The sequence below is a fragment of the Leucopleurus acutus genome (genome assembly GCF_964270905.1).
Source record: "Leucopleurus acutus genome assembly, chromosome: 2".
Lineage (NCBI taxonomy): Eukaryota > Metazoa > Chordata > Mammalia > Artiodactyla > Delphinidae > Leucopleurus > Leucopleurus acutus.
In genome coordinates this window covers 18,720,508-18,746,679 of record NC_139143.1, presented here as the reverse complement: position 1 = coordinate 18,746,679, position 26,172 = coordinate 18,720,508, and the positions used below count along the sequence as shown (strand labels likewise).

The window sequence follows — 26,172 nt, the reverse complement described above, 5'->3', positions numbered from 1 at the left end:
ACCCAGGGGCCGAAGGAGATGGGGCAGGCGCGACCGGCTCATATTTCAATCACAGCGGCCTGCCTTTTTAGAAAGTATATTTTCTTTAATCCAGTATAACCCAGATATTATCACTTCAACAGGTAATTAACAAAAATTACAAGTATGATATTTCACATTCTTTCTCTTCATGCTAAGTCTTCGAAATGTGCTATGTATTTTACACATACAGCACATCTCCATTTGGACTAGCAGCTTGCCAAGTGCTCAACAACTACATGGGGCTAATGGCTACCTTACTGGGAAGCACCGCTTTAGCAAGTACAGCCTACCTCCACATACATGTTGTTGAATGCAACAGTGCTCTCTGCTTACTCCTAAAACCTGCACTGAGGGTACACTGAGCTATCAGAGCATAAGGCAACTCTCTAGGTCACCCGCACACTTCTCTTCCCACCTGTTGGGCTCACAGTCTGTTGTGTTTATCCTTGAACTTGTTCATGCCAGTTGTACTCGCTGTGTAATTATACAATTTAATTATAAAAACCAATGGATGGTAAATTTTGTTATACTTATTTGTAACATAATAAAATAAATGGTCTGACTTAACTCAGTTATTATGAAAATCAAATGAGATTGTGTAAGTAAAAGTCTTCTTAAACTAGAACTCCATGTAATGGCAGCCATTTGTTGATACTGCTCTCTGGTGAGTTTTGTTCTTTTTTTAATAGAAATTATTGTTTCTTTCTAATTACAAAACTTTGGGAGTTACAGAAGAGCACACAGGTGTAAATTGTTCACTAACCACCTTCTCCCCGAAACCAATTTTTTTTTTTTAATTTTGGGCCCTGCCACATGCAGGATCTTAATTCCCTGACCAGGGACCGAACATTGGAAGCACAAAATCCTAACCACTGGGCCACCAGGGAATTCCCAAAGCAATTTTTTTTTTTAATGAAAACTAAGCTGATGTTCTTAAGAATCTAGTAAAGGCATGTCTCTAAAAAACAAGAACAAACTGCTGTTGAATTAGATGAAGCTAAAACAATTGTAAAGTAGTGGGGAAAACATTGTAAAAATTTTGTAAGTATTCTGCTCTTAGAGTTTTCCTAATTGTCTAACCTACAAAACCAGATGGTGCAGTATGGCTCTGCATTATCAGGAAAGATAAAGCAAAATTCCAATCTGGGGACAGAAGCTCTAAGAAGGTCTGGACACTGCTACACTGTTGATGGGAATGTAAATTGGTGCAGCCACTGTGGAAAACAATATGGAGGTTTCTCAAAAAATTAAAAACAAAACAACCGTATGATCCAGCAATTCCACTGTTGGGTATGTATCCGAAAAAAACAAAAACACTAACTGGAAAAGGTACATGCACCCCAATGTTCATAGCTGCATTATTTACAAAATTGTCAAGGTATGTAAGCAGTGTAACTGTCCATCAACAGATGAATAGATAAAATGTGTTATGTCTATAAACAACGGAATACTTCTCGGCCATAAAAAATAATGAAATTTTGCGTTTGCAGCAACATGAATGGACTTGGAGGCCATTATGCTAAGTGAAATAAGTCAGAGAGAGAAAGACAAATACCAATATGATATCACTTATACGTGGAATCTAAAATATACGATGAACTAGTGAATAAAACAGAAAAGAAGCAGACACAGGTATAGACAGCAAACTAGTGCTTACCAGCAGAGAGAGCCGAAAGGGAAGGGGCAATATAGGAGTAGGGGGAAAAGGTTATTATGGGATTATACGAAATCATGTGCAAAAGTTTTGAAAATTGTATAGCACTATAGAATTTAATGAATCTTTTACCCAATGAAAAAAATGGGGCTTCCCTGGTGGCGCAGTGGTTGAGAATTCGCCTGCCAATGCAGGGGACATGGGTTCGAGCCCTGGTCCGGGAAGATCCCACATGCCTCAAAGCAACTAAACCCGTACACCACAACTACTGAGCCTGCGTGCCACAACTACTGAGCCTGTGTGTCACAACTACTGAGCCCACAAGCCACAACTACTGAAGCTCGCATGCCTAGAGCCCATGCTCGGCAATGAGAGAAGCCACCACAATGAGAAGCCCACTCTCCGCAACTAGAGAAAGCCTGTGCATAGCAACGAAGACCCAATGCAGCCAAAAATAAAAATAAATAAATTTATTTTTTTTAAGTGAAAATAAAATAAAGCATATGAAACTAGGAAAATAAGGAAAAAAGGCTTGGACAGATTGTTGTGGGGTTTTTTGATTGTTTTTCTTTTTTAGCAACGAGAATGCAGTGATGGGTTATTTATTTAATTTTAAAATGTTTAAATATAAAGCAGTTTTATTAATATAAAGGATACCTTTAACAAAAAAAAAGACTGTTCCCTTTGATAATTTTTCTTACCCTGAATTCTACTCTGATGAAACAGTGGGTTTGGCTTTCTAATTAATCAGAGAATTTCTGTCTTTAAATGGATGAGTTTAAACAATTTACATTTGTTGTTATAACTGATAATGTTTGCTATTAACTCTGTCATCTTATTTTATGTTGTTATATTTTAATCACAGTGCCCTACTTTTCAAAACTGAAAAAAAAGATCATTGCCTCTTCGCTCTGCTGTTCTCACCGCAGGTCGGCTCCCACATGGACACAGAAATACAGGCAGACACAAGAAGTGTGCTCCTTAAATATACGGTGAAAGCCAAAATGAATAAACAGGCAATTTTTGGTTTTGCTTGTTTGTTTTTACTTTTGGCAGTGCAATAAAAGTCGTAATTAGGTTTTTCTTTTTTTTCTGTGCTTCAAAAAAACAAACAAAAATAATTAATATGGTACATCCGACCAGGAAGAGAAAAAATCTCCCAGGACTAATCAGTAGCCGAATGAAAGGGTCACAGACCCTTTCAGGAATCTGATAAATGCTTAAAAAAATAAAATAAAAAATAAACGCTAGTAACACACTTCTGCATAAAGTTTTCTTAGGGGTAACAGAGGTAAGGGCGTCGCAGACCATCTGAAGCCAGTCCACGGACTCGTAGGGTTTCGAGGTTAAGTAGCCGCCTGCCGCCACGGGGCGGTATCACTAACCGGACAAATATCTTAAGAGTAAACTGTGCGCACAAAGTGGATTGGAAGACACCTGAAACCAGAATGATTACTTAATACACCTTTCGGTTTGACTTCAGGGGACTGGAGCCTATGGAAAGCTTGGAAAGCTTGGAGAAAACACGGACAAGTGGAACTTTCCGGCGGGTCTGAAATCAGACCGGGCGGTGGCAAAGTAGCTGTTCTGCGCCTGCGCCGAATTTCCCGCATGCTCAGTGGCTGAGGTAGGTTTAGTCTGCATCCACTGATGACCCATCCGCGGAGGGTAAGCGCTGTACTGGACGCTGCGGGGGACCTGTTGCTTGGTAACGCTTTTTTGGTTACCCCTGAAGTCTCTTCCGTCTGACTTGGTGCCAGTCTTGTCACTGTAAGTAATTTTCTCTCCTGCGGGGCAGCGCAAGGGCCTTAGGCAGATCTGAGTAGTTTATTGGTCCCCTAACTCCACCCCTCTGCACAGATATGAAGAGATTCAAAGGATTTATGTTAAAAAAAATTACGCAAATCAGAGTACTTCTCCAGATATTCCGATATCGGACCTAGATTCTTCAGTGTCAGCATTTTGATTGTTTACCTGTGCCCCGGGGTCTTTTTATGGCCACATGTTGTTGAAATAACGAGGCAGACTTAGACGGTGAGTTCTTTAGTGCATCCAAATTTAGAGGCTGTCTTACGCCTAAAATTAAATTTCGTTAAAATAGCAGACATTCTTCCTACTGCCTTTTCTGGTTGTAGACTTGCTTTATTTATTTAGATTCCCTGAAAATGTGATTGCTAGTTTAAAAGATGTGTACATTTTACTGTTAATAAGATTTTCAAAAAAGCGGTTTCACCACTTTACATCCTCGCTAATAATGCTCAGGAGGATCTTCCCTCACACTCCAGCCAACACTGGGCAAACTTTCTTATCTATGCCAGTCTTACATATGTACAATCATTTCTCATTGTTTTAGATTGCATTTCTTTCATAATTAGTGAAATTGAGCATTTCACGATTTAATGGCCTTTGCTTTTATTTTTCTAAGTATTGCCTATTGGCATCACTTGCACATTCTTCTGTTAAATCATTCATCTTTTACATATTGATAATATGTAAGCCCCTTATGTAACAAAATTAGCACATTCGTCTAGTATGTGATACAAATTTTTGTTATCATTTTGTCACTCATCTGTTTGCTTTGTTTATGGTATTTTGGCTATATAAACATTTTAATTTTTATGCCTTCAGATTTATCAATATATAATGGATTCTTGGTTTTAATCATGTTTAAAAGTGCTTTTCCAAATTTATAAAACATTTCACTCATGTTTTATCCCCATACTTTTATAGTTTCATTCTTTACTTTTAAAATCATGCATTGATCTGGAATACACATTGATATAAAGAAGGCAAAAAGATTCCAACACTTTTTTAAAAGATTAGCAATTGTCCCCACCGTTTTTTGCACAATTAACTTTCCTCCATGATTTGAATTATCACCTTTAGTGTATTTGGATCTATCTCTGGAATTTATTTGATTGCATTGATTTGTCTCTCAAATTCTGCCCAGGACTAAACTTTTAATTACTATAGTTTTATATCATATTTTGATATATGCTCATTTCTCTTTTTTTCAGAATTTGCTCTGTTATAGCCAAGTTCCAAAAGATAAATTATCTTAGTATTTTGAGTGTGAACTCACCATTTATTTATTTATTTATCTTTTTTTTTATGGTTCTGGCAGCTTTATTGAGGTATAATTATCATACAATCAATGTAAATATTTAAAGTGTATAATTTGATATAATTTGTTTATCCACTCACCTGTTGAGGGACATTTGGGTTGTTTTCAGATTTTATCTGTCACAAATAAATCAGCTATAAACATTCATGAAGAAGTCTTGGGACTTCCCTGGCGGCCCAGTGGTCAAGAATCTGCGCCTCCAATGCAGAGGGCATGGGCTCGATCCCTGGCTGGGGAACCAAGATCCCACGTGCTGTGCTGTGTGGCCAAAAAATTTTAAAAAAACAAACAAACAAACAAACAAAATTCATGAAAAGTCTTTGTGAGCACTTACACTTCTTTTTCTCTTGGCAAATAGCTAGGAGTGGAATGCTGGGTCAGCCAAACTCTTTCCCAAAGTAATTGCACCCTCTTACATTCCCACCCGCAATGTGTGTTACTCTAACCAGTGTGTTGTGAATGATGAGGTCTCCCACTGGCTAGTGGGTGCATGAACTCCCAAGCCATGTGAGCTCTGAAGATCACACCTGCTGTTCCTTCTGGTAGTTTCCTCACCTGCCTGCACTGATTAGCAGGTCTCCAGAGGTCTCTCTGGTACTTTGCCCTGCACACTCCTATCATTCTTGGCCTCCGCAGACACCCAGCTCCATCTCCTCAACTTGGATACTACTGCACTCCCCCTGGGTTCCGATTTCATCATTTATTTTAAGAACCTAATCCTCATATGCTCACCACCTTTATATTGAATTCAAGATACCTCTCCCAGGCTATGAGAAGAAATGGATCATTGATTCCTATTGTTTTTGTCCTGAACTAGCCATGTTGACAGCTGTAGAGATTCCTTAAATGATAGGATATTAGGTTGATTGCCTTAAATGTTATACAACCTTTTTTCATACTCCAAGCCTCAAGCCCAGAACATTATGAAAAAGAACCTGTGCTGTGATTCTGGGTCATATTGGTAATATTATATCCTCAGAGTCAAAATAATGTTGTGGAAGCTATAGGATTTTTTTTTTTTGGCCATTAACGCTGCCCTAATGTCCCTGCAGGATAGCCAGCAATGAGAATAATCATTGTAATAATGGTTAGCCAGCATTATTTAGTGCTTACCTTGTGCCAGAGACTGATTTAATAATTACCATGACTCTGTGTTATAATACTATTGCTAGCTCCATTTTACCAATCGAGGCACAAAGAATTTAAGTGGCTTTCCCAAGGTCACACAACTAATGTGTGCCAGAGCTAGGAATTGAACACAGGAAGTAGGCTTCAGTGCCTGTGCCTTTAATCCCTGTTCTTGATGAGCTTTCAGAGAGACATGCTTACAAAAGTTAGTGTTTTACAAGCCAGAAGGTGTAAAACTAGTAGAGAAGGAAGTACAGTGGATGTAATCTGAACTGCTATAAGGAAGTTAAGGACTTGCAGCTTCATTTTATTGACAGATTTGATATGTCCTATTTGATATCCTTTCTACATCTTCCTCTTCCACAGCACTTTTGAAAAGATGCATTCAACAAATTTTTTAAACTGTATTTAAGTTAATGGCTAAAGAGAAAAAGACAGTCAGGGCCAGAGTCCTGCAATCTGTCAACCAGTGACCCTTTTCCAGCTTGAAAGTGAATCATGAATAAAATTATGGGGTAACATTGTTCACCTAGTTATGAGTACACCTAACAGTGGCTCAGGATGGGGGATGAGGGCAGTTGGACCATGATTCAGTCCCAACTAAGGCTCAGCCCACCCCACTGGGAATTTGGAAGCTAGGAAGTCCCAGCAGAATTGGGGTGGCAGCCCAGCTGGAGTGAGGAATGGCCTTTACACCCCCCTGTTGACCAGTTTCAGGTGAAATGACTCTTCTCAGCAGATAAATTCCTAAAGACATGTGGCAGCCAAAGACCATCTGTTGGCAGCTCTCTCAACAGCTGGGGAAGTAAGTCCTTCAACCCCAGAGGGAATCTGGGTGATGTATCCCAGCATCAAAGCAGTCAATAAAATTGCAGGATTTGAATCTGTATTTTCAAAAAGGAAAGTACTTGATCCTAAAGACTGTTTTTTTCATAGCTTTTATTGGGCCAGGGGCTGCTTGACACTCATTACTTTTCCAAATGCTTGGTCTTCAGTCCAGTGGTTATCCTGCTTGTTCTCTTTATTTTGCTACTGATGAGGATGGTAGTCAATAACCAGCAGATTAAATTTTATTCAATCTCTAAAGGAATATTCATTGAGTTTCAGAAACTAAATGTAATCACATGCAGTCCCTCCCCTTTTTAATTACTTCCCACATACACACACATCCCTTATGCTCTTCATACCTCTGTCAGCACTTACCAGTTTTATGTTATAGACATTAGCTTACAGTATTTTACCCTCAGCCCACCAAAATATTAGCTCCTTAAGGGCGGATATTATACCTTATTTTTTAGCCCCTGCAGCACGTCCACAGCTTTTGTACATTACATTTGTCATACATAAAACTTATTCACATGTTTATAGTCCTGGGCCGGTTACCCCCATGCCTCAAAATGTCCCATCTGCAGAGAAAAAGAATACTATAGAATTTATTGGGAGAGCTAATGCTGAAATGGAGTCTTTCTCCAAGTCTCTCTTAGTAAATGTTTACTAGAGAATCTATACAGTTAATTGAAGCAGTCTCAAGTAAACACTCAATACCAATATGTTGAATTGAATTCAAGTAAATGAAACCAGCAGTTGGCTTTGAAAGTAACAACATTTCTCTCGATTTTCCTTTAGGGCACATCATGGCTTCCAGTCACACTGTGTTGATGCGGTTGGTGGCTTCAGCATATTCTATTGCTCAGAAGGCAGGAACGATAGTCAGGTGTGTTATTGCTGAAGGAGACCTGGGTATCGTGGAGAAGGTACTGAAAGTCTCGTCTCATTTCATACCAACTCTGTTTTTGTCCCTTGAGGTTTAGCTAAAAGGATATAATAATCTGGACAGACTTTAATAGTTGAAATACTCAATGGCTCCCTTATGGAGATTGCAAGACCCTTAGTTCAAATGGGCTCCATTTCTGCTCTGCAGAGGACTCTAGACTTCCTACCTCCAAAACCTTTACTTATATGACTGGGCCTTCTAACCGCTGTCTAGCTCCAGAGCACTGGAACCAAGCTTCATATCCTGAAGTAATCTACTTCATGCAAAGCCGTGCAGTCCTTGGTGAACTTGACATGTTTGGTAACATCTGGCATTTAAATAATTATCCCCTATATTCAAAGCTTTAAAATGTTTTTTCTGCATGGAAAAGAAACCTAAAGCAAAGGTTTTCTTTCCAGTATGGTAATTAAAAACTTAGGTAAATTAACAGAAAGATAGTTTATAGTGTTAGTTGATTCTTAAAAGAAATCCCACCGTGCATGTGTTCTAGTTTAAAATATAATTTCTTCCACAAGATTTTATGATTATTTCACATTACAAATTTTTTTGTTTTATTTTTGCGGTACGCGGGCCTCTCACTGTTGTGGCCTCTCCTGTTGCGGAGCACAGGCTCCGGATGCACAGGCTCAGTGGCCATGGCTCACGGACCCAGCCTCTCAGCGGCTTGTGGGATCTTCCCGGACCGGAGCACGAACCCACGTCCCCTGCATCGGCAGGCGGACTCTCAACCACTGCGCCACCAGGGAAGCCCTGTCATAATCTTTAAGGAAAATTGTATTGTAATTTTTCCCAAGTGGGAAAATTTTAGGATATGATAAACATTTTAATGATTTGAAATAGAGATGTAGTTAAGATGCTCCTTTATGATTAGTCAAGCATCTATTTAAGGCTATTTGTATAAAAAAATAAGGACCTTATATATGTAAGTAAAAAACAACTTAGAAATAAGTTCCTGTGAACTAATTATAGGATATTCAACATAACTACTTTTAAAAATTAAGAATAAAAATCACAAGAACTAGTGAAATAAATCTCATTTCCTTTTTTGATAGATTTATGGGCTTAATAGTATGTGAAATAGATATAGGGTATATTGATTTTGAAATCAAAATTGATTTGAATCAACTTTTAAAAAAATTTGTTATGGTCCCTCATTTTCCATTTTCAAAAAGCATTCAAGCTATTTATAATATATAGATGATATCTCTCATCCCCCATCCTGAGCCACTGTTAGGTGTACTCATAACTAGGTGAACAATGTTACCCCATAATTTTATTCATGATTCACTTTCAAGCTGGAAAATGGTCACTGGTTGACAGATCGTAGGACTCTGCTCCTGACTGTCTTTTTCTCTTTAGCCATTAACTTAAATACAGTTTAAAAAATTTGTTGAATGCATCTTTTCAAAAGTGCTGTGGAAGAGGAGGATGTAGAAAGGATACTTATCAAATATGTCAATAAAATGAAGCTGGAAGGGCTAGTTGTTGTATTGGATTACAGAATAAGTATTCAAAATAATTGCAAACTCTGAGAAAGGTGGGCCAAATTCAACAAGCTATTACAATAGGAATAAAGTCCTATATTAATGTTCAAGTAATAAGGGGGGAGTCTGATTCAAATTTGTGTGAAAAAGAGGTTTTAGTTGATCACATACATGCTCAATGACAAGCCAAGAATGTAAAACAGCTACTTTCAGAAGGCTACTAATCTTACTGTCTTTCCTTTTTTATTGTTTTCTCTATTATGAAACATAGGAAGTGGAGAAAAACAGCAAAAAGTACAAAATCATCTATTAGGCCACCACCGCCAATATTTTGGATCATATCTTTGCATATTTTTCTCTTAGCATTATTTATTTTGTTTAAATTGATTTTCTCTTGTGATTATATTAGATGGACCACTTTGTAGCCGATAGCTAAAGAGTAATAGAAATATAGTGTTCAAGTTAGAAAGAAAGATAATAACCTCACTGTCCTCTCTACTGGTCAGACACTTCTAGTACTTTATATCCACTTGTTGACACCTCATTTTAAAAGAGACAGGGCAAAAACAGATTTGTCACACAAAGTATCTAGAATGGTGAGATCTGGCACTATGTCGGTAGAAAGAGCAGGGAATATCTTATCCTAGAGAAGAGTGGGGAGAGCTTTCCTCATAGAGTTGAATGGCTATCAATGTGTCTTTTTTTCTCTGGAGCAGTGGTCTCTAAACTTGATTGATAGGTAAGTAATCTTCAATTTCAACAATTATTTTAAGTAGTTTCATTCCACAGATATTTACAGAGCACCTACTGTGTGCCAGGTACAGTTCTTTAGAAAATAAAACAAAGATCTCTGCCTTTGTGGCACTACATTCTAGCAAAATTGTTCTTTACATTGAGATAACCAGCAAACTTCACTGTGGCAGAAAAGAGTTTGATTTTCATAGTCATTCCTTATCTCACTACGAAGTATTGCGAAAGATCTGCTATTTAAGATAAAATAATGTGTAAATCCACCTAAACAGGCATGTATAAATTGCAACATGTCCTAATTCTCTGAAAGCAAGCTAACCAAGGAAGTGGTCACTGTCTTTCACAAGTGTGACTATATGAGTTATGGATTGAGTTGAGTGCCATAGGTGAGTTATGTAGTAAATACTACTGCCATTCACTTTTATTTTTTTTATAGTTTAGAAATAAAAATTTTGAAATAAGAAATAACGAATCATTCTGAGGACCTCTTGAATTATTAAAATTAGGATTGAGTGGAGTTTATAGAAAGATCTATATAAGAAATACCTTTTAAATAACTAAAGAGTTATTTATTATTATTAACTGCTTTGAAAATTGTGAATTTCTTGTCTGTCAACCTGCTTAAGCAAAAGATTAACGTAGAGATCTTATAAAAGGAATTTGTGAACTGGGGGAGAAAATATTCTAAGTAATTTAAAAGCTCCTTTCCAAACTTTAGCCACTATAAATCCCATGAGAAAAACCCAGCCAAGAAACTGACTCATATGATGTTAATTTAAGCTTGATCAATCTTAAAACAGTGTAATTTAAGTGGATATAGATAATCACGCATGAGGCATCAAAGAACAACTTATTTCATACTTAGTTCTGCTAAAATGTGCGTTCTTTGTTGCAGACCTCTGCAACAGACCTGCAGACCAAGGCGGACCGATTAGTTCAAATGAGCATATGCTCTTCTTTGGCACGGAAATTCCCCAAACTAACAATTATAGGGGAAGAGGTAAGACTATCATATATTTTTTTAAATCCCTGTTTACTGTATGGATTTGTAATTGCCCCTTTAGTGATTTATACACTACTTTTATGATTTCAAGCATTATATTTTTGTGTTTTAACACAAAAATAACTATCATTTTTCTTGGACTTTCAGAAAATATCTGCTTTTAATATTTTGGTTTATTTCTAGGCCACATATGTCAGTTCTTGACCATAGATGATATGGTTACTGTTGTGACATTCAACATACAAAGTATAAGATGGGTAGAGTTCTAGAACTTTGAAATAAAATGGGTTTTATTGTTCCTTTTTTTTTTTTTTAATTAAGGCTTATTTGCATACTTATTCAAAGACTAACACTGTGAAGGTGAAGGAATTGACATCTCATGTATTTGAGAGTTAGACATAGCTGATAGCAGAGTCACTTGTGTAAATAGGTATATAATACTTAAAAATTCTTTTCTTTTTAATCCTTGTTCAGGATAATGAAGTTGGGATCCTTTGTAATCAACTTTGATGAGCCATATGTGGTTGTTTTTGCAATTTTATTCAGTGTGCTTTAAAAGCTCTAAATAGAAATGGTAAACAGGAAGGACTAGTGAAACCTGTGATACTGCATTTCTTCTTGTTGCTGAGACAGACGGTATTCTGTAAACAGGAAACAGCTTCGGTCATCATCGGTGTTCTCTGCTTTAGGATCTGCCTCCTGAAGACGTGGATCAAGAGTTGATTGAAGATGGTCAGTGGGAGGAGATACTGAAGCAACCATGCCCATCACAGTACAGTGCTATCAAAGAGGAAGACGTATGATCCATGTTATTACTTAACTTTCTATTAATCTTTAGTTTTTGTCGTAGTAAAGGAAATAAAATTTGCCATCATGATGAAAACTTGGTAGTTATAAAACAAGGGAAACCAGGAACTTGAAATCTTTCAGAGCCAACATATAAGTGCCTGGCAGCCATATGGGATGTCTGACCTATTAACTTCGAGTTCATTTTCTCATCCTATTGATTTCCTCTTCACTCTAAAACTGTTATTAAAAATACTTTTGGGGGAATTCCCTGGCAGTCCAGTGGTTAGGACTGGGTGCTTTCACTGCTGGGACCTAGGTTCAGTCCCTGGTCAGGGAACTAAGATCCCGCAAGCCGCGTGGCATGGCCGAAAAACAAAATACTTTTAGGGAGAAAATCTAATTTGTTATTTAGTAAATTTGGTAGTAAAACATTTCATTGGTAGTTGGAGCTGGAAGGAGATGAAATGGATTGCTACCTTATATTTTTGGAAGGCCATAAAAATTACCCCCCTTGCCTTTTATTGTTGCTTAAATTAAATCTATGACTTCAGATAACTATCAAACTTCTTTAATTTTTGAGTTTTAATTTATGTAACACTCATTCGTTGAGCACTTACTATGAGTAAGGCACTTTGTTCTGTGATATGCAGTATAGAAAAAAAGATGTGGTGTCTCCCGTCAGAAATATGCCCTCACAAATTTACATCAAGCATCTAGTGGTTAATGGCTGCGTATCCTGAATCATATTAAAAGTCCTAAGAAGAGGGGACTTCTTTTTTATGCTACTGCCAGTTTTATAAACCATTCATTTTTCTTGGCCGCATATACATGTGTCCTTACGATAATCAGACTGTCATTATTTATCTTAAATCAACATTTATATATAAAAATGAGTAGCATCCACACAAAACATTTTTGGTGCCACTTTAAAGTTTTCCTTATATCACCATCTAGAGCCCAGGATGTTCATGGCCACATGTTTAGTGTTCAGGTAACAATAAACTTTTACCAGTTAACCATTTTATATCAAAATTTTTTTTATTGAAGTATAGTTGATTTACAATGTTGTGTTAATATTTTACTTAATATTTTACTTTTTTACTATTATTTTTTAATTATTTTTATTACTTTTAATTATTTTTATTTTAATTATTATTTAATTATTTTTATTTTTTAATTATTTTTAATTATTTTAAATTATTTTTATTCTAATTATTTTTTTTTAATTTTTAATTATTTTAATTATTATTTAAATTATTTTTTAAATTATTTTTTAATTATTACAAAACTGATGACATTGGCTTAAGCCACCCATAATATAATTTCAAAAATTAAAATAAAGATAGTTTTAGTTTATCCATTTAAATCAATTTTTTAAATTTTATATGCTCAATTTGGACATTTCCTCTTTTTTAGCTTGTGGTCTGGGTTGATCCTCTGGATGGTACCAAGGAATACACTGAAGGTTGGTATCTCTTTTATATTTGTATTTGACAGCAGTAGGACTAATATATGATGTTTAGTTGTAAACATTTAATCTCCTTCAAATACCACCCCCCCATACTCCACCAGTCCCACAATCCTAATGTCCCCTAGATGAAAATAACTGACATTAAACCAATGTAACCAAAGGGACTATACTGAACCCCCAGCTTTATTGGGTAGAAAAATGATGAAAAGTGTCACTGTATCGCCTTGCTCTGCCACCATCCCATGCCCATCCCTCGCTCGCTTCCTCTGCGAACTGCTGTCTCACTTCACAGCCTCACCTCTAAAGATGGGTTTTGAAACACAGTGCAATATTTCTCCTTCCTGAAATTATCTAAGATGAGCAAAATTAGAAGGCAGCAAATTAAAATAAAGTTGGCAACGTTGAAGTGAGAAGTGCCAGGCTCAGAGCCAGAGTGGTAGGTTTTAGGAGCGTAGCATAAGCTTAGATTCTTATTTTTGAGAGGAAGATCAACGTAGCTTTTCTTATATTGGTTCTCAGCTGAAAAAAGAAAACTGTCTCGTAATTCCTAGAAAAAACTCTCTCTGTCCTTGGATGAGACATATCTACGAGGAGTGAATCCTCTAGTACGTGTGAAAATGTCTCTGTAATCCATTGAGAAATAGGGGCGCTCTAGGCAGCTTCAGTGCGTGTAAGAACACCTAAACAGCTCGTTCAGCTCTCAACCCCGACCTCCAGAGGTTTGGATTCACTAGCTCTGCAAAGGAGCCTGAGAATCTGTACTGAAAAAATTGAGCCAGTTAATTCTAATGCTGCTTGTTAGTCCATTGGCCCCACTGTGAGAAATCTTAATTTAGGGGCTTGAAATGCAAATCTAGAGAGTAATCCTGCAATCGAGAGCGATGTAGCAGGCAGAGGTGAGTCAGATGGTGGTAGAGGGGGGCACAGAGGAATCTAATGATGATGGCTGCAGAGTTATGGCTGATTTACTTGATTGGTTTACAGATGATTACTAATGAGACCATGAGACCATGTGTATCAATTCAATTAAGTGGCTGTAGTCCCTACTTCTGTCCCTGGCCATCTCTCATAATTTGTGTATTTTGCCAGAGTAGGTTTAATCATGGATGAATAATTGCAAATTCCTTACCTTTATTGCAAAAATAACTTGGAGCCATTGATGTGCTGATGATGAGTCATAACCTGAGAAGGTTATGTAATTGATACAAATTTCTTCTTTTTAGGTCTTCTTGACAATGTAACAGTTCTTATTGGAATTGCTTATGAAGGAAAAGCCATAGCAGGAGTTATTAACCAGCCGTATTACAACTACCAGGTATTACTATAAATGATACCAAAATATTTTATTAGATAAATAATTATGGTATTATATGATTCTTAATGTTATCTGATCCAATGATTTCTAGCTTGGTTGCACATGCAGTCATCTGGGGGAGCTTTCCAAAGTAAGGATTCCCAGGTTATACCCCAGATGTATTGAATCAGGTCCTCTGGGGGGTGTTGATACCAGGAATGTGTACGTATGTATGTGACTGTACGCAGACACGCTGTATGATTTGCACATATTTGTTATGTATGCCTTATAATTCAAATCATAAGCAAAAATTTGGGAATTACTGATATGGCTCTTGGTTAGCTTGGTCATTGAGACACCTGATTTACAGGTGGTGCTTGAAGCACGTTGAAGAAATGAACCATTTCAACCAAGAAAAGAGGCTAGCCATGTTGTTTTGCAGGTAATACTACATAGTGCCTAAATTGTAGTCAGCATTAACTAAACATGTTCTTGTACTCTTTTCTCTCATTTTGTCTCTCTAATCTGCTTTGACTTTCTACTATACTCCCAAGAAATTGTCTTCCTTAGAAGTAAGAGGCTAATGTAATTCCAAATCAAGAATATACTGTTAGATCACATTAAATGTTAAAGGAAATTGTTGCAATAAAATACTTAAGGTATTTACGTTAGTGTGACCTTGATAGAACTTTGGAGAAACAAAGTAACCAGAGTGGGGGCTATTACTTCTGAATCTCTAATTTGAGTTGAGAGCAGGATTAATCTCTAGTTCTAAGATAAATTTGTTGTTTTTAATATCATTTATGTGATTATAACTTTTTATTTATAACCTTGTGCATCTTACGATTATTCAGCAAAACTATTTATGCATTCATTACTGGGAAAGTCTCACATTGAACTGCTTAAGAGTCCATTCATTCTTTTAATACGACTAATGTTTATACAGTATGATACGCAGACACAAGTTTGCCGTTATCTTGTAAACTTTAAAGCAAGTGAAATAGGGGCATTTAATTCATAGATAATATTGCAGTGCGTGGCACCTTCTATCAAAAAAGGATCTAAGCGCTTAGGAATTGTTGACAATTTCCATCACTTCTTTCTGAGATTAGAAAAATTGTATCATTTTCCACAGAACAATGAAAATCAAAAGTTAAGGGAACCCAGGAGTGAAGCAAAGGTGAAAAAAATAGCTAGGCTTTTGGCTGAACTGGTAGGCAGAAAAGAGGTACGCAACTTGTGGTACCCCGGTAGTCACTGTCTGTCCCACGTACCAGCTCATTTTCTTCTGCTCTGCTTCTCTCCTTTGTTACCTGTCCCTTCACCACGTTCCCTTCTGTACACTTTCTTTCCCTCCTCTCTTCCTTCTCTCTTGCTTATGCCTTAAAATTTGTTGCAACAAGGAGAAAAGTTGCTTAGCTTTGTTGGTAGTTTTCAAGGCTGAATGTCCAATTTAAAGTCATTATCATCATAGCTAACATTTATCAAGAGCTTACTGTGTACTGACAGACTCGAGGGATTCACATGCATTATCTCATTCTGATACTCACCAAAGTCCTTTAAGGAAGCCTTTATCCCTGTTTTAAAGAAGAGGAAACTGAGACAAGTAACTTGCCCTAGTTGGTCAATGGCAGGTCTGGTATCTAAACTGCAGTCCAAGCTCTTAGCCACTGCTCTACATTGCTCTCTTGAGCCAGATAGAAGACTTTTTACAGTTCAGATTTTATTACTGCTTCTAACAGATCCTGAAGCTGGGAAGCACTCAAAGGAAAGAGCATGGAATAGTGCAAAGAAACCCAGTCTGTCTGTATCTCGGAGGTAGCTCCTTAACCATTAGGAATCTTAGTGAACTCATCAGTAAGGTGAAAATGTTAGCCTTTTTTACCCCCAGACAGTTGGTGTGGGAACTCTGAAGGAGAGAGTCAGCAAGAGAGGCTGAGAGATCAGGAGCACAGAGGAAGGCTAGTTGGCTGCCTCATGGGATTGCATTTTCCTCATCAGGGCGCCAGATTCCACGGTCCCATCCTCTTTGCTGACATATTCATTCACAGAGGTCATATGAGTTTTTAGGGACCAGAGTGCTCATGTCCTCTATTTAGTATGCTTTCCTTTCTTTTTCAGAATAACTGGAGAGCTGAATTAATAAATAGGTTTCTTGGGCACATGAAATTAGTCTCAGCAATTGAGCTGAAGCGTAACGAGCACACAGAGCCTCTCTGTACTTTTCTGATTCCAGCCTCTCCTATAGTGTAAACTCAAGAGGGAAGAGGGGAAGCACTTGAACATATACTGAGCCCCCAGTGCTTGTTTTTTGGTTCCTCTGTTGCTCCATTTGCTGGGAGTGCCGTCCGCACAAAGCCTTCAGCTCTCAGCCTCTTTGGGGATCGCCTCACCTGTGAAGAACCGCCTTGCCAGTGACACGCCCATTCCCAAGGTAGTCCATTTCTAGTGACTGATGATTGGAGGGGTGTAAAGGCCTGGCATCTCATCCCAGTTTGGGATGTGTTCTCCCCAGTTTGGTACAACTCTGAAGAGCCATTCTGGCTCCAGAGCTCCCCACGGGGTTGGCTGAAGCTGTGGTCGTGTCTGCATCACAGCTCGGTTTCTCCCTCTGCCCACTCCCCTCCCTTCCACAGGTGTTGATCTCCGCTTCCCAGGGAATCCAACCCTGCAGCCCAAGCATAGTTCACTGTAACAGCACCCAGAGTACTGCTGTAGGGTAAATAAGATGATGTGTGTGAAAGCATTTTGAGAAGTAAACCGAGGTAGTCTACTAGTTTAGTGCCGACAAACATTGGCTTTTTAAAAAATTTTTATTTATTTATTTTTGGCCATGTCCTGTGGCATATGGGATCTCAGTTCCCCAACCAGGGATCGAACCCACGCCCCCTGCAGTAAAAGTGCAGAGTCTCAACCACTGGACCACCAGGGAGGTCCCGAAAAATACTGGCTTTGAACACAGATGAGCCTGAGTTTGATTATGATCTTCTTAGAGTCCTTGGTCAGGTTACGGAATGATTCCAAAACTCATTTTTCTCATCTGTAAAATAAGGATGATAATACTATTTCATGGGATTGTTCTGGGGATTAAATGAGATAATATATGTAAAGCACTTAGTATGGTGCGTGGTACATGTTTAGTATTAAGTAAAAATATATGTCTGTATGTCTACTCTATTGATATAGTGGTATTTTGACGACTTTGTGTTAATCTTTTATGCATCAGGTTTACTTTCCATGAAATACCAGTTATGTTTTTCTATATGAAGGGTAGAGTTATAACAATGTGGCTGAAAGTTCTTTGAGTGCTGCAAAGGAAAATACAGATTCTGGGATTGCACTGTCATTGTCATCTTACCACCCCAATTGTCAGTAAAATCTTTTAACCCTGACCCCATTATACATGGCCACTCTTCAGTATCGGCATATTCACTCGCTTTGTCTCTATAGCAGCATTATTATATTATCACCATTACCTATTCCCATAGTAATGTGATCCTTATTGTTCCTTGGACAATGAAAAGTAATCAGTACACGGTGTTTCATTTCCTGGGGACTTTATGTACCTTTTGCAAACAGCTATTTTCAAATACAGTAATGAGATTGTTGGATAATTCTGAAAGGAACAGGAATCAGTATGTGATGTTGCCTTTCCTGAAGACTCCAGGGAATAACCAGAAGTTCCTTTCCGTACCTTTGGAACCCAATTATTATTATTTTTTTTGGCCATGCTGTGTGGCTTGTGGGATCTCAGTTCCACGACCAGGGATAGAACCCAGGCCACGGCAGTGAAAGCCCAGAATCCTAACCACTAAGCCACCCAGGAACTCCCTGAAACCCAATTATTAACCAAAACAACAATGAGAACGATCAGTTGATGTTCTCAGGAAAATTTCTTTGTCGATGATACTGCTTTTGTACTTTATAACATTATCATGTTTTTATTTTTAAAAAATCATGTTGCTAATATAACTAAATGTTCTATTTATGGCGAACCTTTCTCTCCAAATGATGACAAGCTTTGCCATTGTTTCACCCATTTACATAGGCAGGACCAGATGCTGTGTTGGGGAGAACAATCTGGGGAGTTTTAGGTTTAGGTGCCTTCGGGTTTCAGCTGAAAGAAGTGCCTGCCGGGAAACACATTATCACAACTACCCGGTCCCATAACAGCCAGTTGGTTACGGACTGCGTTGCAGCTATGAATCCTGATGATGTGCTGCGGGTGGGAGGAGCAGGAAATAAGGTACCAAAATCCATCCATCATCTACCCTGAAATGCAATTGAATTATTAAAAGAAATACTGCACTGTTACAAAATGTGAAATAAGAGTTTGGGAGAAGAGATTAAAGATTGAAATTTGCCATTAAAGACACATTTCAGCAACATTTGAATTTTTTTTTTTTTGGCCGTACCACACAGCATGTGGGATCTTAGTTCCCCAACCAGGGATCAAACCTGTGCCCCCTGCAGTGGAAGCGTGGAGTCCTAACCACTGGACCACCAGGGAATTCCCTGAATTTTTTTTAAATGTTGTGGTTCAAGTCTTTTTTATCTAAGAGAATTCAGTGATAAGCCATTTGGATAAGGCCCCGGGCCTCTTGCCAGTCCTCATTTTCTCAAGGATCCTCTTGGATTACTTCCCAGACCTTTCTTCTACAGACTCCAGGATGGGCCTGCCTGCCCCTTTCTGGATACTTACCCCATTCATTCACCTAGGCTCCCATCCTCCTGAGAACATTGTGAATTGGAACACAATTTGCTCTCCATCCCTGATCTCTTCTCATCTGATTGCCCCTTGGTTGTCATGATGACATCCATCAGGTATCTCAAAATTCGGCATCCCCAGTTGGAACGCATCCTCTTTCTACCTGCCCCCAGATGTGTTCCTCTCCCTACTTCCTATCTGCTTAATGGCACCGCCATTTTTCTAACTGCTCTAGCCAGACATCTGAAAGCCATCCTAGCCTCCTTCCTGCCTCACATCCTATCAATCTGATCCTACCTATAGATCTTCTTAATTCTTCCCTAATGTCTCATCCATCTCAACCGCCAGTGCCTTAGGTAAAACCTGTCATCATCCCTCAACCAGCCTTTACAGCAGCTTCCAAAGTGATCTCCCTCTAAAAGCATTTACTTATAAGAGGATGAAAAATGGAAGTTTAAAAATAGCAGTATTTTGAAAAAAATGTAAAACATTTCAAAGTAAAAATATATTCCTGATAGTCACTGAAATATGATTTCTCTTTGCCCCTACTTTTGTAACTACAAAATGCCATTACCTCTTTTATTCCCAAGGAGGTACCATTCCCCGTAGGAGCAAAGTCCCCACCCTACACAGCTCCCACCTTTTCTCCTTGCAAAGACCCTTGTTGGGCAGTTCTTAACTTTTCTGCATCAAGGACCTCTTTGAGAATCGGACGAAAGCCACAGCCCCTCTTCCCTCAAAAAATATACCTGGTATAGTTCTTGGCACTTAATAAGACCTGACACAGATTTCTTAAAAGAAAGAGAAAGCTTTTACTCAGAAGTCTGCAGCAAGGGTTAATGGTTTGAACGTGTCATTGAATACAGTAATCCTAAAAAGAATAGCTGGTTACCTTGTGTTCACTGAGGCTCTCCTTATTCTCCCAGGCTGGCCTCTTCATCTCAGTATTTGAAGTATGAATTTTACAGCACTAATTACTTTACAGTATAACCAAAAAATAAGTCAAGCAACTAATGAAAGGCTGATAGCAAGTTACTGCTGAGAGTCATGCAGTTTCTGTCGGTGACCTCAGATTTTTTTTTTTTGGCTACACCACACGGCATGCGGGATCTTAGTTCCCTGACCAGTGATCAGACCCATGTCCCCTGCGGTAGAAGCATGGAGTCTTAACCATTGGACCACCAGGGAAGTCCCTCAGTGACCTCAGTTTTGTATGAATATTACAGGCATTAGTAAGATGACTGTTTGATTTGATTTGATATATTTTTATTTATTTATTTATTTATTGGCACACTGTGCAGCTTGTGGGATCTCGGTTCCCCAACCAGGGATCAAACCCGCACCCCCTATAGGGGAAGCACGGAGTCTTAACCACTGGACCGCCAGGGAAGTCCAAGATGACTTTTTTAAAATTCATACTTTGGTAGCAGAAATAGCAACAGATATGATACCAAAACAAAGACTTATGAAACTGCTTTTAGACTAGTCAGCATCACATATCTGTTAGGATTTATTACAACCTATACACTATTGTACTGGTCGATATTTCTGTATCCTTTATATAATAATGGTCAAATTTTTACAAGATTAAAAGCTTTATTTTTTCTACAACAAATATATATTGCTTTTACTGTAAGAAGAAAAGACAGCATAAAAAAGAAAACCTTATTTTAACTAACTTAGAATATAGAGACCATTCAGATATCCTCCTTGTAGCTTATTTGACTTCTTTTTTTCCCATCAGATACTACATTATTATGCATGTATTCTATATGTTTCTTCATAATACTCATTTACACCTGCTAAAGGCTTTAACCCAAGTCTGACAGAGGAATTGAAATATACTGATAGAAACAAGCAGTTTCTCTTTATTTGTACCTCAGTTATTTCATGGTTGAGGGATAATTATTCTCTTAACCTTACAGATTATCCAGCTGATTGAAGGCAAAGCCTCTGCTTATGTATTTGCAAGTCCTGGATGTAAGAAGTGGGATACCTGTGCTCCAGAAGTCATTTTACATGCTGTGGGAGGTTAGTCCATTTTATTTGGGGGAATTACGGTTTTTATACAGTTTTCGTACTATGCTAGGACATGATATTTCAGTAATGTTACTTTACCTAGACTCTTAGGATATAAAAGATGGAAGGAAAGTTAGAGGTTATCCAATCTAAGCCTCGCATTTCATAGGTGAGAAAGTAGATTTTCAGTGAATTCATTTTCCTTTAGTTACAGTTTCTCTTTTGGACCTTGATCTACACACAGTTCATTTAATTAAACCCTTATTAATTTATGGCTTTAATGCTTTTAGGGGTTTTTCTTCTTGAAAAGTAAAATATTCATCATCATCCTCATTAGTTTCTTTTGAACCAATATTGTATTGGTAAATGTCTCAGTGCTAGCGCTTAAAGATCATAGAGTTGGAATTTTTTTAATCTACCTGCAAAAATACGACAGATATATACACAGCAAGATGATTTTTCTAATTCAAATAGACATCAGATCACATCTACTCTTTTTTTTTTTTTTTTTTTTTTTTTTTTTTGCGGTATGCGGGCCTCTCACTGTTGTGGTCTCTCCCGTTGCGGAGCACAGGCTCCGGACACGCAGGCTCAACGGCCCTGGCTCACGGGCCCAGCCACTCCGCGGCATGTGGGATCTTCCTGGACCGGGGCACGAACCCGTGTCCCCTGCATCGGCAGGTGGAGTCTCAACCACTGCGCCACCAGGGAAGCCCCCACATTTACTCTTAAACACTTGACTTTTATTTTATCATTTCTCCTGGTACATTATTGTGTTGATATCTCAGCATATTACATGACAAGGAAGTTAAATTCATCACGATCCATTCTCATTAGAATGTTAAATGAGACTGTAATATAACACAATTATGTTTTATGAACATACTTCACTTAAACTCTTACCAAATAAAATGTTACTAATAAATGGTAGAATGAAGAAAACACTTTTGAAACCGGGAATCGTGGGTGATGGAGTATAACCAATAGGAAACGTAATCACTCCAGGAAAAGAGAAATTAATTGATACTGAAAAGTATAAATTGAAAATACTAAGTGAAATTATTTTAATCAGGCAGAAAAAATAATGATTTAGCCTTTAGTTAGTCAAGTTCCTCTGTAGTCTTAAATTGTAAGTGAATTAATACTTAACCTTTGTGGTCATGCATTTTCTTCCTTATTTTATCCAGAATTCAATGGATATTATTATATAGGGAAGCAAGAAGCTGTTAGAAATAACTAGAAACATAATGATCCGATCAGCCATTGACATTGTATTGATGTTTTTTCCATAGGCAAGTTAACCGATATCCATGGAAATGCCCTTCAGTATAACAAGGAAGTGAAGCACATGAACTCAGCTGGCGTCCTGGCCACACTGAGGAATTATGACTACTATGCAAGTCGAGTTCCCGAATCTGTTAAAAATGTACTTGTTCCTTGAAGGGAAATCTCGACGACTCAGCCAGGAGAAGGACTTGCTCCTCAAAAACTAATTGGATGGAATTTGAGCTCTACCTTTACTTCATTCATTGTTGATCACTGATTTACATTTGGTTACTTAGGAGTAGAAAATTGAATTTTTAAACGTCTTGATTAATGAACCAACCAGACCAATTTTGACATCTGGAAAACTTGTAAAGTCAGTATATTTCACATTTCATTTTTCCTCCTTTTATTTGGAGCAGTGAAAGTAAAGCTTAGTTCCAACTGGCCATCCTGGTGCACTGTTGAATCAGCATTCCTGTTTTGTAAACCAGATTTCTTTAGGGCACAGAACCACAAGTTATTACCTAAATCTCATTCTTGTCTTTCACAGTAATGTAAAACGTTTTCCTACCCCCATTCTGAATACATTAAAATATCATTCTATATGTTGATGAAACAGATTTTGAAGAAGCATTTCTTTATAATAAATTATTTAATTCTAGCTCTCTCTGTTATTCACCAGCTTTTTTTGTTTTTAAGTAGTTGGAAACTATATTCTCTGCTGTGGGCATTACTTTATCCTTATGGCATCGTTATGCAGTTTAACTGTGGAAAGTTAGGTAATTGCTCCTATTCCTTCCAAAGGAAGATTATAATGTATGCTATCAAAATTATTCTGACATTCTGCCTAGGTTTTTATTGTTTAGGACTCTGTCCTGTGCTTTTAAATAAATTTCTCTCATTGTATTAAGCAAGTGGTTTAAATTAATCATTCCCAAACCCACTGCCATGTCAGAATCACCTGGGAAGCTTTTCAGAAAATACGAATTCACAGGCTCCAGCCAAGCGGTTTTGTCTTAAAATTCCGTGTATTTTAAGACAGCTACTCCAGGGATTCGGTAGTCATTTAAGTGTAATACTCACTAGAGACGGTGTTGCAGTACTGTTTTCACAAGGCACCTGCAGGAAGAGGTCTTTTTGGCTTTGACACCATTGGCCCCTCTCTCTCTTGCAACTCTCTCCTCACTGTCCTGTTTTTCTTCTTCCCCCTAATAGCCACTCCTACTCAGTCTCCTTTCTTGGTTTCTCTTTGTCTCCCTTTCCTTGAATGTCAGTGTTCACCATAATTCTGTCCTAAGTTCTCTCTAGATGATCTAATCCACAAATATGGCTTCACTTAAGGGCCTTTTACCCAGAATTCCAAAATCTGTATCTAGCTTAGAACTCTCAAACTCTAGATTTCTATACCCAAAAGCCTACTTTGATGTCTCACAGGTATCTCTGAATTATGTCTAAAAAACTCTTCATTCTTGCCTACCCCTCCCTAAATTATTTTACAAATCCCCAAGGTGACCCTGATAATTGGCCATGTTTGGAAAGTACTTCCTTCTAAGAAAAGAGTTCTCTGTCTATATGAAAACAGTGGACTAGACCTAATTTTTTAAAAAATCTAAGTACAATGTGAGAATAACTTTGAAGTTATTTTCTATAGGCTCTTATATAAAAACTTTATCCAAGTGACATATTTGGAAGTTTGCATTCTCTCTCCACTCCCATTCTTCTACATTAATTTACACACTCACACCCCTTTATTTCTTCCTTGAATCACTGCAGTGTCTTCCTGTCTAATCTTCCTTCCTGCACTGTTACTCCTCTCCAATCCATCTCTCATTGGCTCCCGGTTTTTTAAAAAGCCAAATCTAGTAATGCCACTCACTTCCTCAAAAATCTTTTATGGCTTCCTATTGCCTTTAGGATAAAATGCAAGTTCATTACAATGACATGTGAACCTCTTGATGTTATAGCTTCTTCCTTCTCCAGGATCACCTCTGTTCACTAACCTGTACTCCAGCCATGCTCAACCATTTAAAGTTCCCCCAAAATGCCATGTTTTCTCTCACCTTGGCCTCCATTTATTCCATCATTCATTTACTCAACAAATATTTATTGAGCACCTGCTGTATATTAGGCATGGCTCTAGGTACTGAACATTCAACAGTGGACATAAGTCTGTTCCATTGTTGAGCTCATGTTCTTGTGAAGCAATACAGATAATAAGTAAATGAAATTATTTTAGATTGTGGAAAACGCTGTAGAAGAAATCAAGCAGGAAGATGAGCTGGGAAGCGGCGGAGGCGGGGTGGGGTGGGGGGAAGAAGATATCCGGTAGATAAAGTGGGGATGTCTTCTCTGAAGAGGTGATGTCTGAGCCGAAAACTGGCTGGAAAGAGGTCAGCCATATCGAGAGCTGGGATTATTAGTAGGAATAATAAGCACATTGTCTCTGAGAAGAGAAAGGAAAATAACAAACACAAAGGAAGCCAGAGTAGGCGGAAGTAAGGTGAACAAAGAGAGGAGTGTTATAGAGTGAGGTCGGGGAGGCAGGCAGGTGCCACATCATCAAAACCATTTTTTTTTTTTTTAATTTTAAGGGTTGAGGGAAAATGAGAGTGCCTATTGAAAGGTACAGAGCTTTTTTGGGGGAGGTGATGAAATGTTCTGAAATTGATTGTGGTAAGGATTGGATGATTCTGAATATACTAAAAGGCATTGAATTGTACTCTGTAAATGGGTGAATTGTATGGTATGTGAATTTTATATATATATATATATTTTTTTTTTTTTTCATGGTACGTGGGCCTCTCACTGTTGTGGCCTCTCCCGTTGCGGAGCACAGGCTCCAGGCACACAGGCTCAGCAGCCATGGCTCACGGGCCCAGCCGCTCCGTGGCATGTGGGATCTTCCCGGACCGGGGCACGAACCTGTGTCCCCTGCATCGGCAGGCAGACTCTCAACCACTGCGCCACCAGGGAAGCTTGCAAACACTATTCTTGATAGTGAAATAGTGACATTCTCACTAAAGTCAGCAACCAGACCAATATGCTTTTGTTCAACATTACCACTGCTCCTATTCAGTGTTGTTCTGGAAGTCCTAAACAATGAAAGAGATAAGCCTTCAGAGATACAAATGTTGCATAGAAAGAAAAAAAATATCTATCTAGAAAACTCAGCATAACTAAAAAAAAACTCTTGGAACAAATAAAAGCATTTAACAGATAGTGACATTAAGATCTAAGACACTTACTGCTGTGTCTCGCTTTCCTGAATACAGGTTTCTTTTTGTGTACCACAGCTCTACACTGTTTTTATCGTTTTTATTGATGATATCCCTTTCCTTGATGATTCCATGCTTCTCAAAATCAGTGATCTGGGATGTAATGCTCAGCATGGTGACTATAATCTGGGAATGGGAAGAATAATAAAACTGGAAAACTCTAAACAACTGGAATAGGTATCATTACTCCCTAGCACTAACCTCACTAGTAAACAGTCCCACTCTCTTCTGAACTCTTTCCTTTTTTTTTTTTTAAGATGTTGGGGGTCGGAGTTTATTAATTAATTTATTTATTTTGGCTGTGTTGGGTCTTCGTTTCTGTGCGAGGGCTTTCTCTAGTTGTGGCAGGCGGGGGGCCACTCTTCATCACGGTGCGCAGGCCTCTCACTATCACGGCCTCTCTTGTTGCGGA

General features: G+C 38.1%; 1 protein-coding gene across 1 annotated transcript; it reads left to right on the top strand.

Annotated features, from left to right (window-relative positions):
- Window positions 1-3,334: 3,334 nt before the first annotated feature.
- BPNT1 (3'(2'), 5'-bisphosphate nucleotidase 1) lies at window positions 3,335-23,327 on the top strand. Its single transcript, XM_082865608.1, has 9 exons — window positions 3,335-3,445; window positions 7,554-7,681; window positions 10,831-10,935; window positions 11,628-11,735; window positions 13,144-13,192; window positions 14,422-14,513; window positions 18,541-18,738; window positions 21,126-21,231; window positions 22,512-23,327. Exons 2-9 carry the CDS (start codon window positions 7,562-7,564, stop codon window positions 22,658-22,660), a joined length of 927 nt encoding a protein of 308 aa, XP_082721734.1. The 5' UTR covers window positions 3,335-3,445; window positions 7,554-7,561; the 3' UTR covers window positions 22,661-23,327.
- The last annotated feature ends 2,845 nt before the right edge of the window (window positions 23,328-26,172 follow it).

Bases quoted from the DNA above. Each gene is read 5' to 3' on its own strand.
- BPNT1 (XM_082865608.1), top strand. From the start codon at position 7,562: ATGGCTTCCAGTCACACTGTGTTGATGCGGTTGGTGGCTTCAGCATAT. The intron at 11,736-13,143 runs GTATGATCCATG...CCTCTTTTTTAG, and splicing joins GTGCTATCAAAGAGGAAGAC to CTTGTGGTCTGGGTTGATCC. The intron at 21,232-22,511 runs GTTAGTCCATTT...TTTTTTCCATAG, and splicing joins CATTTTACATGCTGTGGGAG to GCAAGTTAACCGATATCCAT.